The sequence below is a fragment of the Condylura cristata genome, unplaced genomic scaffold (genome assembly GCF_000260355.1).
Source record: "Condylura cristata isolate star-nosed mole 26May11 unplaced genomic scaffold, ConCri1.0 scaffold00026, whole genome shotgun sequence".
Classification (NCBI taxonomy): domain Eukaryota; kingdom Metazoa; phylum Chordata; class Mammalia; order Eulipotyphla; family Talpidae; genus Condylura; species Condylura cristata.
Genome location: NW_004567127.1, coordinates 700,829 through 719,841, shown reverse-complemented (window position 1 = coordinate 719,841; position 19,013 = coordinate 700,829). Strand labels below are relative to the sequence as shown.

Below are 19,013 nucleotides of genomic sequence, written 5' to 3'. Positions count from 1 at the left end.
AAAAAAAAAAAAAGCTGGCCCTACCCCATCGCCTTTCTCAACATCCCACTGTAACTTCAAGCTCCAGTAAAGCTAAACAGTCATATCTGAATTTAAAGCCTTAATAGAGAAAATCCCTTTGTAAGTTACTACGATCAAGACATGTGCCCATTCTCTCTAGAAAGGTGTCTTAAATAAACGGTGTTCAGTGCCAGCTGCTAGGCACACAAATACTTAGAGAGATGAGGTGCTCAATATACATCAGTAAACACACATTTATAAACCACCTCTGTGACAAGTCCGCCCAGAGTCGTTTTAAAGTCTGGGTAACCTATCTCATCTCACCGCCTCCCAAACGGGAAGGGGTCTGTGTCTTCCTGTTTTCTCGGTTTATACCAAAGTCCCTCTCACATCCAAGGCACACAAATGTCAGCTAGCTGTCAGACCCCGCCAGGGTGCTGCTGCACCAGGGGCAAGAGTTCACCACCCAGCTGTCCCACCTGCCGGAGGCCAGGCCTTGATGTAGCCTGTGCAGTGCACCACCACGAAGTGAGGTTCCCCGTCCTTCACAGAGCCGAGTCCATTTCTAGAAGAATCACAGGTGTGAGGAGAAAAACCATACCCAGTAACAGTGACAACGCAATGCTGGTCTCCTATCTTTATCTCTAGACTCTTGGATGCCAAGGAAAGAGGATAACTGGTGCCTGGGCCTTTCCCCCCCAAAAGCAGCCACCGTATTTTTGAGCCTTGCCAAAGCGGAACAAACGGAAAGCAGTCAGCAGAGCGAGTTGGCAACGTGCAGGTAAAGAAAGCAGGGTAACTTCTTTACGCAGGATGAGCAGAAGAAGCTTCCGAAGTCCAGGAGACAAAAGTAGCCAGCGTAAAGGGTGGGGGAGCACCCAGCGAGCCTGATGAGAGGCGGCCTCGGCCGGCACCGGGCCTCCCTTCGCTGCTTCGCTGCCGAGGCTCTCACCTGCATCTGTTCCTCACGAAGCTCAGTCTGTTCATGGAGACTGGGTCCACAGAATTACCGCCGCACCTGTTTCAACGAACACAGAGATTAAAAGCAATTAAGCTACAGCATCAGAGAACTTTCCACCCACTAATAGCCAGATAATAGGCTCTGGAACAACGGAAATCTGCTGACAACATTCCTAACAAAGGATAAGAAGTTACATTCAGTTTTCCTAAAACGCAGAATTAGAAGTCGAGATGTTCCATCTGCTTTTCAAGTACAGAGATTCCCCACGCAGGGCCAGCAAGCAGGCCCTGTCCGAGAGCCGCAGACTGGGCCACGCGACTGCCGCCAGCGGCTAACCCTGCAAGGGCGGCAAGCGAGCAGCCTCGGCGCTCTGGGGACAGCGGCACAGCTGGCCCCATCAGGCCAGAGACACGCTGAGGCCCCAGCGCTGCCCAGCCCCGCGGACTCGCGAGCCTCACCACCAGCTGCGCCCAGACCTGCTGCTCCCTCCCGGCCGCGCAGCTGCTCTCTGGTCTTTGCAAGGACAGATGAACAGGGCAGCTGCTGGGCGCTGCGCCTGCCCAGAGGTGCGCTGCACTCACCCTCCCAGCCCTCAAGACGACCGAGAGCTGCAACCCCCAGCACCAGATGGCGACCAGACCACAGAGGCGTCCCTCGGTGTGCCCGCGCGGTCTCAGAGCGCACACCGCAAACCCCGCCGCCTGGGTCCTGAGGCTGCTCCGCCACACGAGCCCACACGCCCGAGTCTGCTATTCTCCCAGGGGACCTCTACCAGCGCCTGCTTGTCGGCTCTCGGAAGCACCCTCGCAGCAAGTGCAGCAGTTTCAACCACCGATCTCACTGGGCCGTCAGGACACCATTTTTCTGCTTTTTAAGCAAAATTGCATCATGACTTTTCCAACGACCCAGTAATTACATGACTTTAAAATGTGTCTTTTCTACCTGTGTAGAAGTGCCACGGTCCTGCCTGTAGAATCCTAAAATGTACAATACATACTGGCAAACACTGAATATGGGCTGAAAAAACATAGTCTCACACTTCTACCCCCAAAATGCAGAAATGGTCAGAATACGCGGAGGTGGCCTCATGACGAACTGGGAGAGAGTAAAGGTTTGGAATCTGGTTTGGATTAAACTAAACTCCTGTTTCAGACGTTACCTATGTCCGGGAAGTGCATGTCTTTGAAAAGAAAGAGCGCTGTGAACGCTTCCCTGGCAGGGCAGGTGGGAACCGCATCGACACACACGCAGGCCCGACCAGCAGCGCTCCCTCGTCACACGTGAGTCAGGGTGATGGCTCGTGGGGGACTTAAGAGTTAACGTTTACCAGAGCCTGACCTAAGTCTAACTCAGACCTTCAGCTCTCGAGTCTTCTGTCAGTCGCTCACCTCATCCGGCAGATAAAGGACCTCCGGGAGCCCATGCACACCCTCATGGACGGCTGCCCCTCCTTCTTCACAGTTCCGGTCTTCAGGTCGAGGATGCGCCCTGGAAAGGGTGGGAGAGCTGGAGTGTGGTGCTGTGTCTGGGCAGCGGGGCAGAGCTACTGGAGGCGAAGAAAACACTCATGCTCTGTCTCTCTGCTCGTAATGGAACAGGCTAAGGAGACAGATTTTTTCAAGTTCTCAAATAACTGAATTCCCTTCCACAACTCTATCCCTGAACAGCCCTGCACAGGAAGGCAGGGCGGGGGGCCGCCCTGGCAGGCAGACAGTGCCGCGCCCAGGCCAACAGCTGGCTCCCGCAGCGCACCGCGCCGCCGGCTCAGAAGTAGCTGTCTGTGCTCGGGAAGCCAGATGTGCGACTCAAGCCAAGACCGCCCCTCCACTGTACTATGTAGGAAACAACGGCGACTTCTGGAAAAAAGAACTAGAAGATGGAATCTCTGAAAACACAAAGGAGGGGAAAACTAAATACCAACATTACCAAGACCATGTGAACTTCCTTGCATTTTAATTAGCAGTTTTTCTCTGCTTCCGCTTGTTTCCTTTAGCCAAACTCTGGCAAAGGACTGAACAGCACTGAAATGGGGATGGGCATGGGCAGGGGGAGAGAAAAAGAAGGAGAAAAGACAGATACCAAAACCTTATACACTGAGAGCCACTCCTCTCTTAGTAAGGATCTATGATGGCCTAGTACAAAGCCAGAGGTAAGCACAGCAGGTGGAAAAAAGACTAGGTAATTATCCATACAAATGAGAAAGGGTCTGGAGAATGGAAAAAAATGTTCAAGGTAGGTTTGGCTTTTACTTTTATATATATAACAGTTTATTTTTACATCATTTTGTACATTTTTTTTCTTCCATCTCAATTGTAGTCCCCGCGGGTTTCCCATCACCAAATCACCCATGTGCCATCACCATAGTCCCGTTCATTTTCCCTCCCCCCCCCGTTTTTGATCCCAATCCCCACTCCATCCCCACCAAATGTCTCTGGTATAGGGCTGTTCATTATTCTTGTTATTTTCTTGCCCGGTCCATTATACTCCTGCTAGGAGTGAAACCATCCGGTATTTTTCTTTCTCTTTCTGGCTTATCTCACTAAGCATGATTTTTTTCCAGCTCCACCCAAGTTGCTGCAAAAACATGTGTTTCTCTTTTTTGGTTGCTGAGTAATATTCTTTTGTACACATGTACCACATCTTTTTTATCCAGTCGTCTACTTTTGGGCATTTGGGCTGCTTCCATATTTTTCCAATTGTAAATAAAGCAGCAATAAACATGGGGGTGCAGGTATCTTTCTGAATCAGTGTTTTTGTGTCTTTTGGGTAGATAACTAGGAGTGGGATGGCTGGGTCGTAGGGAAGCTCCATGTTGAGCAGTTTGTGGAACCTCCAAACAGTTTGGCTTTTACTTTTTATAGAGGTGAAGATAAAAGTAAGCTTTTATGTGGGTACTGTCACCAATGAAACATTTCCTGAGGATGAGCTGTAAGTACATCATCTGCTTGCAGATAAAAAGAACTAATTACATTCATTAAAGGAGAAAATTCTAGAAGCACTGTGCGAGTCAATGAAGCAATTTAAGAGCTAAAACAGCTCATCCACCTCAGGGGGAAAGAAACAAAAGGGAAAACACTTCCTATTTATTCCCTACCCACTTACTTCATACCTGTCAGCGCATTCTCTGAAGTAGAAAGCTGCTCACGGAGCTTGTCCACGTCATCTGGGTGCGCCTGGTCATAGAGTGTACTGCCGAACCACTCAGACTGTGGTTGGTTCAAAACAGGGGTCACTGAGTCAGAGACGTAGACCACCCGGCCTGTCTCGCATGAGACAATGAACAGAAAGCCATCTGCTGCCTCCAAGATCAAATGTTTCAGTTCCTGGCCAGGAAAAAAGTGAACGTTAATACTGAATTCTGGAAAACCAAGTACCATCATTCATGAAAGTATGACGTTTCAAACCATGAGTACCTCTTCATGAGCACCTGCTGGCTCCTGCTGGTCCACAGGCTTGACATCTAGACATAATTAACGTCACTGCCAAGGCAACTCACTCCAATAAAGACTAATCGGTGTCTGTGTCTAGCCACCCACTCCTCTTAATCTCAGAACTCAAAACAGGGACGAAAAAGGCTTCTACGAACTCCCTCAGGTCTCTCTTAAGGAGCGTGCTGTAAAACACTAACATTTCCCTCCTTCTCCTCAGATCTATAAACATGACTAAGTTCTCCTCTTCCCTGACTTTACTCACACTTCAGTGCCAAGTGTATACGAAGAGTAGCTCCCAGTCACGGATGCTGACTTTCCTTTCTCTCTCAATCCCTTGCAATCTTCACTCTAGCCCACTGTGCTCACTCTCGAACAGGAACACCATGTTAACGTTGATCCTCTCATTAACATTAATTAAACTGGCAGAACGTTAGCGTTACTAACGTCCTCCTAACTACCATTTTAAGCCCCTTTGCTGGGTCCCTGTCATCTTACTCACCCCCGCAACCAAATACGACAATGTTGTCCTATCCGTCAAATTTTATTTTCCCCTAGCTCCAGTGACACCTCACCAACTTCTGCTTCCTTTTTAAATGTCCCTTCTATGCTTCAGGTTCCCTTTGTTCAAGTGTGAAGTGTAAGCATCTCTAGTCTTCTATCTTAACTTGTCGAGCTATGCCACACTCATTTTTCTGTTCTGTTCTGTCTACCACACTCTCTTATAAACATGATCCGCGCCACCCTCTATGGAATAACCCCCCTCTCTACATCCCTATTCCTGCTTAATTTTTTCCCTTGGGTTTTAAGCAGAAGGGAGTTATAAGTTATCTATTAAACATTTTCAAGTAGGCAATCTACCAGCAATTCAATTTCAACTTTTCAAGGGCTGTCATTTCCCCCTCCGAAAAATGACCCTCTGCACTTTCTAGCACTCCCTTTCTTAAAATTTATTAGCTTCCTATCAGGCCATGAGTTTCAAAATCTAAACTACTGTCTTTCATACTTCAGTGACAACTCAGTGTTACCTAACTTCCAAGTTATCTAACTTCCAACACTATGTTGGAACCTTGCTGTTACCATCTTCCAAGGCATGCTAAGAGCTACTTGATTTGTCTTGAACCATTCAATCATTCTAAGATGTTGCTCATATTCACACTCCTCCGCTAGTCCTTGCTTCCATATTTGCCCCTCCACAGGAATGATCGCTGCAGCTCTATTAGACAGCTGATTCTGTAAATACGTTACGATCTATTTACGTCTGCTGTTACCAGCGATCATCTCTCACCAGTCTTGTTATTTTGCACAGTATAAAGGGCCTGGTAAAGCCACACTGACGGGAATGTGTTGACTCATTACCTGCATGAATACTGTTAGAACAGACTGGCTAATTGCCCCAGGGTATACATTATAAACCCTGTGCTGGGCGAGTTTTCATACAGACTACCCCCCTCGACAATTCTTATTTCTTACAAACCAAGCCAAATTCTTGTTTTCCTGCTCACCCACTGAATGAAAAGGGTGGCATTACAGGTTGGTTATTTTCCTCCTTATATTTCTTGTATTTTCTTCAATAAGCGTGCTATTTTTAATAATTAAAATAGAATATGGAGGCCCTCCTTGGTGGTGCAGTGGGTTAAAGCACAACACTAAGAAACTAAAAGCCATGCAGCACGAGTTCGATCCCCATCCCGGAGGTAACCCATAGGGCGTGGCAGACCTCTCCAGACCTCTCCGCCCGCAGCTCCCCTCAGCAGTGTACTTGTCAGTCAGCCTATTCTGTTCCCCACTCTGCCTCTGGTGAAGCCTCTCACCACCCATGCTCCTCTGGCCTGTACCCCAGCTCTGTATATACAAATAAATAAATAAATCTTTCCAAAAAAAAAAAAAAGAATATGGCTTCCTTCCTCCTAGAAGTCTTTGCTAAAAATCTTCACTCAGTGAGGCTTCTGAGGCTGGGGGGAGAGAGGGATAAAAAAAAAAGGGGGTAAGGGATGGTGGTGGGGGAAAAAATGTAAAAGCAAATAATCCTCACTCAGTAGTCAGGCCAGTCTCAACCTGCACTCCTCCCTCACGCTTCAAGTCCGGTACATGGGAAGTGGACTGCTGCCATCCTTTCCCATGGTGCCCACCTCTGGGCAACGGGAGTGGTGGGAGGCTCCTCTCGGCACAGGGCTGGAGACTGCCTCAGGACGAAGGGCATGGTCATCTCCTCTCCCTGGGGTCCCACTGCTCACTCTTTCCCTGCGTGAGTTTCTAAAACACCTGTCAAGGTTGTAAAGTACGTCTCACAAGTCACTTGTACCTTTCACTGTTCCAGTGCTAACAATGTGACAGTCAGGGACCAAAACTCACTTTCCCAAGGTCTGAATTTTTCCGTAAGAGCAGAGAGTTGTCTTTAAGCAGTTTACCGAGTCAGCTCTACTGCGTTTCCCAGTGTACTGCGCGTGTTCACAACTACGAGCGTCTACCCCAGAAGACCAAAGTTCCCAGCAAATTCTAGACGGTATCTGACAGAGACCTGATCGGTGAGGAAAGACGGCTTGTAGGCGCCGTCCGTGGGCGTGTTCCCGGTCCCCCGCAGGGACTTCATGTGAGAAACCGCCATGCGCAAGATGGTGAGCTTGTCCGGCTTCCGCGCCAGGGCGCTGCAGGTGGGCACCATGTCTGACAGCTCTGTGATGTAGGCTGTCATCTTGTTCCGTCGGCGCCGCTCAATTTCACTGTGATTTTCCCTGCAGCGAAAGAGAGAAGCCCCGCCCAGACAGGTGGGCACATCTTGCCACGGGAGCAGGGAGACTCACAGAGGCGCCAGCTGAGCTGCTGAAGAAATGTGGAACTTAGACTTGGTGTCCAGAGCTGAGAATCAGGTTTGCAGCCTTCTCATGCAGAGCAAGCATGGGAGAGAAACTAGTAAGCTGGAGAACAAGTAGATACCAGCAAATTCCCTCTTTCCTGGAATTTTCTTCCAAAGTAAACTAGCACTTCCTCAGAACACAACATGTTTTAGGAAATGAGTCTTAAAAAATAATGATTTAATTGACTTATGTTCCTGAGAGACAGATAACGCCAGACTGGCTGACTCCATTTTTACTTCGGCTTTTTAAAGGCTGAAACAAAATGACCGATGTCCATCACGAGGACGATGCACAGGCAGCTGCGGGGGCTGGCGGAGCCAGCGCTGCGCCTGCAGAGCGTCGGCCCCCAGCGTCCCTTCCTCACTTGGGGTGTTGGGGTTTTACTTGTCCCACTAGCGCACAAAGGCCCACCGTCTCTCCTGGGTGCGGTGCCAGGCCACCGGGCTCAGAGAAGGTGAGACGCCAACTGCCGGGGTGTCTTATGGACCCCAGCTTGAGACAAAGTGGTTCAGAGAGCAGAAGCAGAGTAGACAGCAAGATGCGTAAGCGCCTGAAAGGAAACCTGGGTGCCCCCAGCTCCCCCGCCAGTGCTGACTCCCTCAAAATCCCCCTTACGGGCAGTGACCAAGCAGCGTTCAATCTGGGTGCCTGGAAGGCGCGGCAGCCCCCTGCCCTCCGGGGGTGCCTCCGAGGCCTGGCCAGCAGGGGCGCGCCTCCGCCACTCCTGGGCAGCTCGTCTGGCTGCTTTGCTCCGATTACCAAATGCTCTATTTGAACCAAAGTTCTCTGTGAAAACAACTGATCTGAGATAAACTCCTATTGTGTGACAAGAGCCACGAAGGTCAGGTAGTTAATAAGTGATGTTTCAAGGGCAGCCCTCTGGCACCGAGTGCCACACCCCCAGGCTGGCCAGTGTTCCGAGGCGGCAGCACAGGGAAGCAGCAGGGTGAGCAAGTGGTCGGCGACGCTGGGGAGGGAGGACGTGGACACATGCGGTCAGCTCGCCCACGGCGCGGCCCCTGCCAGAGACCAGGGAAAGGAAAAGGAGCGTCTCTTCTACATCATTAACAACAGTTTCCTTTTCCGTTGACCAGAATGTATCAGCACATCGGTCCACTTTTGGCTACCCGGACGGAAAAACATGAAATTTTGCTCTCAAACTGAAAGCGCCCCTCTTCCCAGTGTCAGACTTCTGACTCGTAGCACCAGGACTGATCTATCAGCCTCCAAAAGCTGCTACAATTTTCCCAGAAAAGCACAGGGAGTCACTCCCCGTGCACCATCAGGACAGCCGTGACCAGAAGCCCAGGCTGAGTGCACACAGGAGCGCAGGCAGCGTGGACGGCAGCCAGGGCCAGCGCAGTCGCAAACGCAGACACGTTTAGTAGTTTTCTGTTAAGAGTATTCACCTACTTAGAAGCGCCAGCGGGTACAGCTGCATTATTGATAAAGCTTTTTATTCTGTGACACTTAGTGCCGAGATAAGGAGGAAAAAAGAAAACTATAAAACTCAGAGCAATTTCTTAAATTCTTAAGTAAAGTTCCCTCAACACATCCACTTTCTGATGGGGGAGGACAAAGTTCCTGTTTCATACAAATTTCTAAAAAATGCTGTCTTCCCTTACTTGGCACAGCTAAGGAAAAACACAAAGAGAAGGGAGAAGAAAAAAACAGGCGAGAAAAAGGATGGAAAAGCAGCGGCACCTGCGTCACCATGCTAAAGACACTGTTGTCCTACCTGGCGAGTCTCTCTTTATCCGCAGAGCTCTGCTCATCATCCGACCTAAAAATAAAATCAGTGAACTAAGCCAAAATTAAAATAAAAAGGGAAAGAAAGGGCGGGAAGGGCGCAGAGCAGCGAGGAGGGCACGGCAGGGCGGCAGGGCCTGCCGGTGAGGCGCAGTCACCTGCAGGGCAGAGGCAACACCAGTCACTATTCTGTGCGGTTAAAGGAGCTGAATGCAGAAAGCATCTGCCAGCCGGCCTCTGTGGGTGGGGACAGTCTGAGCAGGCGCGCCAGGGCTACCATTCCCCACACTACTTCCCATCTGGAAAGAAAATGACAGCCACGGGTGCTTTTCGGTAAGGAAGAAACCAGAGCACGTCACAATAAGAATGCCAAACAAGGGCCTCCCTGGTGGCACAGCGGGTCAAAGCGCGGCACTATGAAGCGCTCTGCGGCCGCTGCAGCACGAGTTCCATTCCCGGCCAGGGAGGGACCCCCAGGGCGCAGCAGACTCTCCTGTCGCCCCGCTGTCTCTGGTGAAGCCTCTCAGCCCCTGCACCTCTGGCCTGTACCCCAGTTCTGTAAGCACAGTTAAATAAATCTTTTTAAGAAGTTGTTTAAAGAATGTCAAACAAGCGACCACAAACACAGCCTCTCTCCAGCACGCCTGCACACATGCTACCACACAGACAAGGCCCGGGCCTTCTAGGGAAAGTGAGCGCTGGCCGGCTGCCGTCACTCACTGCTCCCCAAGTGGTTAGTTTCCAGCAAGTCACTTTCCCATCTCTCTGCAACCAAGGCACAGCACTAGGAGCCTCCAACCCCACTGCCCGTCCCCTGGAGAGGGCTGCGCAGGGTCACCACTGTGTTTTTAGGAAACAGAGACTGTTAGAACAGGTGGCAACTGCAGAAATAACGGTGCTGACAGACCAGAATCAGTGATCAGTCCATTTTAGATACTTAGAAAGAAGCCTCAAAGACAATGTCTAAGAACGACATGCTACCTGGCTGAATGGCCAGTTAGCTCTTCAACATGACAAGTACAGTTAGGAATAGATGGGAAAATTTCTATAAAACTGTCAGCAGGAAAAAACAAAATAGCTCTTCCTGCATTTTCATGCATGCAGAGAAGAGAACTGAGCGAAATTCAACAGTTTAAAGTTTTGTGTTCTCTGGGTCCTGTAGTTCCTAAACAAAGTACAGACTAACTTTCTCCAAGTTGAGAAAATCCTTACATTTTCGGTTTTTGAAGCGCCTCTCCCTAAACTCCCAAGGAGGCTGTGCGGCAGCCCAGCCTAACAAAGCGTGTCTTACAGGGCAGAGATCTCTTACGGAGAGAAATGTGCACACCTAGAACCCAGGGCCACCGCTCCGACCAGACGCGCCATCCCCTAGCCACCGGTGCCTCTGAGCGAACTGCGCGGCTGCACACACATCATGTTATGCCGGGAACGTGAAAGCCAACACAGTGCAGGGCACATTTTCACAGCCTTCGGAACCACGGCCAAGAGACTGAACCCCACCGTCCCCGCTGGATGGTGGACTGGACGCCACACTTCCTGATGCCACCTGAAATGCCCCCCAAGAAGGGGTGACTCACACCCTAGAGTTCGCAGACATGCACTCTGGTAGACAAGCCCTTCGAAGACCCTGGAATTCAGTTCTCTCCTGTCGCCACGGCCACCACACTGGCCGACTCGCCATCTCGTGGCTCTTCCCGTCCCACCTCCGGCTGGGCGCGGTCTAGCAGCGCGCCCTGCTCGCCACATAGGCAGGTCAGAGGGGAACACCATCTTCTCTCACACGTCAGCCTCTCAGTTAAAGCCTCTGCTTGCATCGTGCTGCTTCAGAGTAGTTTTATACTATGCTGTCTGATATTCCTTAGCTGAAGTTAAAAACATACAATTTGTTGCTTAATTTATAGAATGAACTATCTAAAAAACAGTATCTGAGGGCTCTCCCTGGTGGCACAACGGGTTAAAGCACTGCTCTCCAAAGCCACTGCAGCACGAGTTGATCCCCATCCCGGAGGTGACCCATCGGGTGCGGCAGACCTCTCCTGACCGGCCCGCTGCTCTCCTCAGCAGAATACTTTGTCATTCTGCCTGTTTCTGGTGAATCCTCTCACCCACCGCATCTCTGGCCTGTGCGCTAGTTCTGTAAGCAAAACTAAGTAAATCTTTAAAACAAAACAAAACAAAAAACAGTATTGGAGAATGTGTTTAAGAAAAGCAAAGTATTTTTCATCACTTGACAGATAAATTAAGCAAATATATTTCAATCAAAGCTGTCTCCGACAAAAACTGCTCGTTTCTATTTTTAAAAGAATTAAAACCATTGTCTGTATGGACTTTGAATGCCGTCTTTAATAACAAATGCAACCAAGAGCGAGGAGTCCAGTCACTGTGCTTCTGCAGAATATGAAGACACTGTAGTGCCGCCGACCAGGCACATGGCGCCACAGGTCCAGTCATGTTACTCAGGCAGAAGTAATAATTATAATACTAAGTTTCCCAGCCTTCAGAAGAGGAAAGAGAAAAGACAGAGAAACTAACCGCTCACTGAGGTAAAATGGAAACTCAGTGAGCGTGAAGCGCCCGGTACCACCACCTGGAGCAACACGCGCGAGTGCGTTACCTGGCAAACCGCTCCTTGTCGTTAGACATCTGGTCATCGTCACACCTGCGGGAGGAGGAAGAGGTTAGTCCCGACACTGTACTGTTACAGCTATTTCGCTTGGCAGTGACAACTGGCAAGGGGCAAAAATATGCAACAAGAAAAAGTCAGCGGCAAAGACACAAAGCACGAGCGGTGACCTGTGTCGCTGTCTCCTTACACCTGCGTGTCAGACACTGCAAAAGAGATGATGATGGGGGAGGGGCCCAACTGACTGCTTCAGCCTCAGTTCACAGACACCTGTTTTCCTTTTCCCTAAAAGTAAAAAAAAAAAAAAAAAAAACTGACACAGATTTACCATCTTGACCACCCTGAGGGAGAGTCTAACAGGGCTAACTATATTCGCCTCCGAACACCATCTTCCACCCCAGACTCCGCCTGCCAAGCATCACCACTTTCTGGCCCTCCGGTGTTGCTCCGTCCAGTCCCTCGTGTCAGTGAGGCCAGACAATGTTATCCCCTCGTGGCTGGTTATGTCACTTAGTCTGTAGGGTCTGTGTGACTCATCAAGGGTGTAGCATGCACAAGAGTCTCCTTCTTCTCAGCTGAGCACTGTCCCTGTGGGTGCACAGACCACAGTTCATCTGCTCATCTGTCAGTGGCTGTCTCGCTGCTTCCAGCTTCTGGCTACTGAGAAATGGGGCAAGGAGCCTGTGTGGTCATGTCTCTTCCCAAGCATCTGCCAATTCCTTTCACTATATTAACAAGATGGGGCTGCCGGATGGCATGGTAAGAATTTTCAACTTTTTGAGGAGCCCCAGTACTATTTTCCTCCCCACCAACGGTATGATTCATCCCCATGTTGTTATTTTTTAGATTTTCGATAGTGGCCATCCCAATGGATATGCGCTACATATCTCATGTATCTCACTGTAGTTTCATTTTGTATTGCTCTTGTGGTTAGTGACACTGATCATTTTTATATACTTTTTGGCCATTTGAACAGAAATATCTATGCAAGTCCTTTGTTCGTTTTTGTAAAATTTACTCATTGATGCACACAGAACTGGGATACAGACCAGAGGTGCAGGGGGTGAGAGGATTCCCCAGAGACAGAGTGGGGGGCAGAAGAGGCAGATGGGCTGAAATACACTGCTGAGGGGAGCAGCGGGCAGGTCAGGAGGGGTCTGCTGCGCCCTGTGGGTCCCTCCCTGGTCGGGGATCAAACTCGTGCTGCTGTGGCTGTGGTAGCTTCACAGTGCTGCGCTTTAACCTGCTGCGCCACCAGGGAGGGCCCATCTTTGTTCATTTTGTAACTGGATTATTTGGTTTTCATTACTGAGTTGTAGAAATTCTTCATATATTCAAGATATTTAAACCCCTAATCAGAAGTATAGTTTGTAAATATTTTCCCCATCCTTTATGTTAACATTCTGTTTCCTTTAACATGCAGAGATATTTTTCAATTATGATTCAAAAAATGCAATTTATCTCTTTAACCATGAAATGTGATTCACTCATCCCAATTTAATTCCCTCAGATCAATTTAAATGATAAGATAATAAATCCAGTTTGCTACTACAAAAACCATAAAGGAGGATGTGCCATGGGAAGAAAAATCTAATTATAAAACACTGTTCTCTCTCTGGATGACCTAAACTTTCCTCTTCTCATTGCCACAGGATATAGCAAAGCTCTGTCAACTCTGGGGCAGCAGTGCTTTGGGTCTCAAGAACTCCTAACAGAAATATTTTCTCCACCATTATGCAACTATTCAGTATTTCTATATGATGGCCAACCACAGTTGTCTTCAAAACTATACAACCTCAGGGTTCAGTAGGTAGAAATACAAATGTTGACGCTTGGCATTACTTCTTCAAAAAAAGTACTGTACTTGTCATTATAAAAGTAAATACAAGTAAATTATGGGTATGTAGAAAAAAACAGATTATGTGTGTGCTTTATCTACACACGTGCACTTAAATATACTTATCAGGCAACAGATATTTCTGGGAAGAAAGAAATAAAAGGACTTTAACTTCACTTACTTAGGCTTTAGTACTGGGGCTCCTCAAAAAATTGAAAGGACTTGCATAGATATTTCTGTTCAAGTCAAGAAATTTGAAACTAGTTGGCCAAAGGGAGGGGTGCTGAGACTTGAAATCAAAACTAAAGTGTATTTTTACTAACTATAACTTTGCCCTACTTAGAAAAGTGCTATAAAATGTACTTTGTAAAGCCTAAGTAAGTGAAGTTAAATCTGACCACTCACATAATAAAATATTTAATGGAGTTCCTATACTGATTTCTCAACTGCATTACTCTGTACTATACATCCTAAGGAACACTTTCAACTTTGGAAATTAAAAAAAAGGCAGATTGCCTCAAGGTTCTCTTCCTTTCTTTGACTCACTGCTTTCCTGCCTCAGAACAAAGCCAAGCAGAGGCCCTCCTTGTGGCACACTGCACTATGAAGCCATCGCAGCCACGGCAGCACGAATTCGATCCCCACCCACAGGGCGCGCCAGGCCCCTGCTGTCTCCCTGCTGCTCCCTCACCAGTGGATTTCAGTCTGTCTGCCTGTTCTGCTCCCCACTCTGTCTCTGGGGAATCCTCTCACCTCCCCTACCACACACGCCTATGTATGGCCTGTACCCCAGTCCTGTAAAGTCTTTAAAAAATAAAACAAAACAAAGCCAAGTAACTGATCTTCAGCTAGGATAAATTTTTGCCTTCTACAGAACAACTCCATCAATTACTGAAATTCATTTTTAGCATTTTTCTAAAAGATTGAAACCTCAGGATACAAATTCCCATTCCTGATCCCTACATATCAACCAATATCAGAAGATACATTCCAGTACACGCTAGCCACTCCCCAACAATTAAACCTCCCAATCATTACTCCCGAGTGAGCCCCCTGCGCCCGCACTGACTCAGGACTTGTACACAAGGGACATGGACCTATGTCAGTAGAAGCAAGGTTCTGGTAAACACTTGCAGACTAGAACTTGCCCTCTGGAATGCAGTCACCGCCACGTAAAGAGATGCAGTCCTGCTTCCTTAAGGCGAAAGGCCAAAAAGGGAGAGAGACCAAGCCATGTCACTGGAGTCCAGTCCCAGCAAACCCGTCAGCTGACCCCATCTTACGAGTGACCCTTGGCTAGATCAGCAGAGGAACAACCCAGTCGACCCACCAAATTGTAAGAAACAATAAGTCACGGTTTCTGGCCACACCGCAATAGGTAACTTGTCACATACACCCTCTGTCCTCCTAGTGCGGAAGTGCCTTCCTCCACAAGGATGCTTGAATTTTTATGGGTGCAACATGATATGTAAATTTAGTTTTAGGATGAAGCACTCTCCTTAAATCTAAGAACAAAAATACCGTAAGTCAGAAATAAAAAGATCACGAACTTTACTTTTTATTATCAGATATCTAAAGTTTTTCAAAATCTTACCTCAAAAATTTACTGTTCCCTTCTCCATCATCATCAAAATCCAACCTGGGGAAAGCCAACAATAAATAGGTGAGCTTGCCGGTAGTACAGAGCACTAAGAAATTACGACTTCTCACTCACACGTTACCTGCACATCCACCCAGCTGGAAGAAGGCAAAGAGGAATGGATTTAAGCGGAGCAAAGCTGCATTACCTTGTCCCTGCATGCCAAACTGAGCAAAGGGACTGGGCGACTGTACAAAGGGGACCCCGGGAGGCAGGCCACCTTCACCAGGGCACATCCTCATGTAGCTTTTACAGAAGAGAGCAGGAATCCATTCAAAATGGAGAAGCAAGACTAATATGCACAATTCAGGTTAACGTTCATTGTCATAGTCTAACTGATAGCGCCACCTTCGTGAAACATCTTTCAAAACAGTGCTTTAAGGCTTTAAAGAAGTCTGTTAAACAACACGACTGTCCTCCAGTCACCTCATAAACATGTAATACTGCCGTATTCAGGAGGAGGGAGCAAGACCTTGCCTCGCGGAAGCCTCTGCCTAGAGGAGCACAAAAATCAATGAGAATGGCAAAGTTCTGCCACAGGCATTTCGAGGAAGGAGAGGCAGGACGCTGACGGAGGTTACTGTAACCAGGCAGACCAGACTCCTGCCAGCCCAGTCCCCATTAGGCCAGGACACTACCGTGCCTCACCTTAGCATCCACGGCACAGACTACCTGACCAACCTGACGTGGTGCCACTAGGTGGGTAGGCTCGGGCCCACCTGCCGTCACTCGCCATCCTCCCTGGAGACCCCATCACTTGCCAAAATCCCACCCAGATAACCAGAAACTCCACTTCTAAGAATTTATTCTAAAGCAGTAAACTGAAAATGAACTAACAAAAGTTAACACAAGCTCGGAGAAAGAAATGGTGGTTGCAAGGGTGAGAGGAGGAGGCAGGGCCAACTTGACCTTGACGGGGCTCGAACTTCGGGCGGCACAGCGAGGCGTGCACACATAGCGACATGTGCACCGTCCTCCCGAAGCTGACAAGGTGCTGGCAACCCACGGCAATAAGAAGAACACATTTTTTTAAAGACCTTAAAAAATTATGTCAAAGATGTTCATTTCAGTACCACAGTAAAATACTCAAAAAATTTAAAAGTCCCAAAATAGGAGTCAGTATGAAATTATGTTTATGCAGAATATACAACAAAGTGAAAGAAAGATTATTATGTATTAGGCGACAAAGCCAGGCTATTTAAAATTATATAATTATATGATTATAATTTTTCAATCTAATACAAAGAATGAAGGAATGACATTAAAAAACAGGTAAGAGTTGACTTTGATAGTAGCACTACTGATGTTTTACCCTTTCTGTCCATGTTTTCCAGTCTTTCTATAAAAAGAGGTGTATAATTCTTCTAGTATATTTTCCTGATCACTAATATACACATCAGAAAATCTAGAATTAAAAAGGAAAAATAAATCTAATGCCATCATCCAGAAATTTGATACAGTCTTTTATTTTTTTTGATATTGCATGTAAGTTAAATATATCCTCTGATAGAGTGTTACATTACATACACTGTGACTCTGGCTATCTCAATATCCTGCGAACATTTTCCTGTGCTGGTAATATACTTGTCACTTCTAAAAACCCTACAGTATAAAAATATATTTAACCAATCCCCTAATGTTGTTATTTATATTATTTCTAATCATTTGCTATTGTATATAAAACCTTAACATTGTGATTTCAGAGAATGGATTTTTTTTTTATTACAAAAGTTTATTTTTACATCATTTTATACATTTTTTTTTCCATCTCAATTGTAATCCCCGCGGGTTTCCCATCACCAAGTCACCCATGTGCCATCACCATAATCCCGTGCATTTCCCTCCCCCACCCCGTTTTTGATCCCATTCCCCACTCCACCCCCACAAAATGTCTCAGAGAATGGATTTTAAAGCTAAATTCTTAAGGTTTATATTCTACATCTTCTGCTTACTAACCTCAGAACTTTGGGTAAATTACTTAGTCATCACATCTCAGTAAATGAGTTAAAAAACACGTCAAGATCCATGGAATCAACCCAAATGCCCAAAAGTGGATGACTGGATTAAAAAGATGTGGTCCAGACCCTCCCTGGTGGCGCAGCAGGTTAAAGCACAGCACAAAGCGGCTTAGGCCACTTCCACATAAGTTCGATTCCCGCCTGCCCCGGAGGAGATCCACATGGCGAGGCAGACCTCTCCTGGCCCGCCCGCTGCTCCCCTCAGCAATGGACTTCGTTGATCTGCCTGTTCTGCTCCCCACTCTGCCTCTGGTGAATCCTCTCACCCTCCGCATCTCTGGCCTGTACCCCAGTTCTGTACGAATAAATAAATAAATCTTTAAAAAAAAAAAAGATATGGTCCATATACACAATGTTATATTTCTCAGCAACCAAAAAAGATAAACTCCTGCCTTTTTGCAGCAACATGGATGGAGCTGGAAGGGATCATGCTTAGTGAAGTAAGCCAGAAAGAAAAGGAAAAATACCAGATGGTTTCACTCATAGCAGGAGTATAAAGGATCAGGGGGAAAACAAATAATAATAATAATGAACAACTATATTCCAGACATTTTGTGGGGGTGGGATGGGGAATGGGATCAAAATTGGGGGGCTGGGAGTGCACGGGACTACAGTGATGGCACAGAGTGATCTGGTGATGGGAAGCCCACGGGGACTACAACTGAGATGGAAAAAGGCGCAAAATGATACAAAACTATTGTAATAATAAAAAAAACCATGTCAAGATCACGGGGATGTAGCGAGTCTTAGTGTTAACCCAGGGATCACTGTGAATTACTATAGTGGGAGGAAACTTAAAAACTAGTTATAATAATTCTAGATATATATTTACTTTTTAAAAAGGGAAATTTAACACCAAAAAGTGAATAAAACATTCTTCCAGCCTTTCTATGACAATCTCCTTTCTGAAGCATTCCCTAGTCCCTACAAACCATCCACTAAAACACACAGCACGGTCTCTGTCCTTCTCAGCAACCGTGACATACTCTGTTGTCATCCTACTTACGGCAAGAATGCAAAGCCAAGAACCGCGCCCGACCAGCACCCAGCACTGACTAGGCGCTGGCTAATACTCGGGGACGGGGCGAACGCTGCATGCCAAACCGAGTACCCTGTCGATACTCAGAGCAGAATATTCTGGTGTTTAGCATTTCCTAAATTCAGAAAAGTAAGAAGCTTACCAAGCAGACTTTGAGAATGCAGACACAAGCTTAGTGAAGCAGCATGCAGTTTTCTCAGCAACAGTGAAATCTTTGGGCTTCGTGATAATGCTTTATCTTGCATTTCTGGTTTTAAAAAATGACTTAAAAGAAGCAAAGAGAGAAACAGCAACTCTATATAAGGAAAATTTCAGGGGATAAATAAAACTATGCGACAGCAGTAGAGGAAGTGACAGCGAAGTGAGAGTGAGGGACAGCCAAGAGGGCAAGCCACAGCGACGCCAGACCGGCTTGCAGGAGCACACAGGGACACCCGAACTCACCCTGGCCTTCGCTTAATAGCCCTCTGGCCCATGGCGCCCCCACCTTGGATTCCAGACCCTGGGTTCCCAGAAGCAATGGCTGAGCCCAGTGATGAAACATCTGATGTCATTTCTGTCAGAGAAAAAGGAAACACACGTTTAGAAAACATGGTCCTTGTTTACCATTATCGAATCGGCTTGAAGAAAGGCTCAAGCTACAGATAAAACGTCAGTCGTTTCCTAGAAAACCAAATGCTCACAGTGGAGCTGCTTGAATCCCCACCGTGGTGAGCGTAAAAACTGAGTTCCTGCCACTCCACTGAGTTTGGAAGAGGGGTACTATGGCTGCACCTTCACTTTCAAAAGCTCAACAAATGACATGTTAAGTTAGCGCACACACATACCAAATTAGTTTACACATTTCACTCAGGAAACAAA

The 19,013-nt window shown here is 47.3% G+C and overlaps 1 protein-coding gene across 3 annotated transcripts in view; it reads right to left on the bottom strand.

Annotated features, from left to right (window-relative positions):
* ARNT (aryl hydrocarbon receptor nuclear translocator) overlaps positions 1-18,706 on the bottom strand; it is a 31,374-nt gene extending 12,668 nt beyond the window's left edge. For all 3 annotated transcript variants that reach the window (XM_012730155.1, XM_012730156.1, XM_004689553.2), the window contains exons 1-9: positions 18,597-18,706; positions 15,051-15,095; positions 11,611-11,655; positions 8,986-9,030; positions 6,911-7,124; positions 4,071-4,284; positions 2,350-2,449; positions 953-1,018; positions 480-565 (exon numbers count right to left, since the gene is read on the bottom strand). In XM_012730155.1, the coding sequence (XP_012585609.1) occupies positions 480-565; positions 953-1,018; positions 2,350-2,449; positions 4,071-4,284; positions 6,911-7,124; positions 8,986-9,030; positions 11,611-11,655; positions 15,051-15,095; positions 18,597-18,706 (925 nt within the window). The remainder of the gene's footprint in view (positions 1-479; positions 566-952; positions 1,019-2,349; positions 2,450-4,070; positions 4,285-6,910; positions 7,125-8,985; positions 9,031-11,610; positions 11,656-15,050; positions 15,096-18,596) is intronic.
* Between the last annotated feature and the right edge of the window lie 307 nt (positions 18,707-19,013).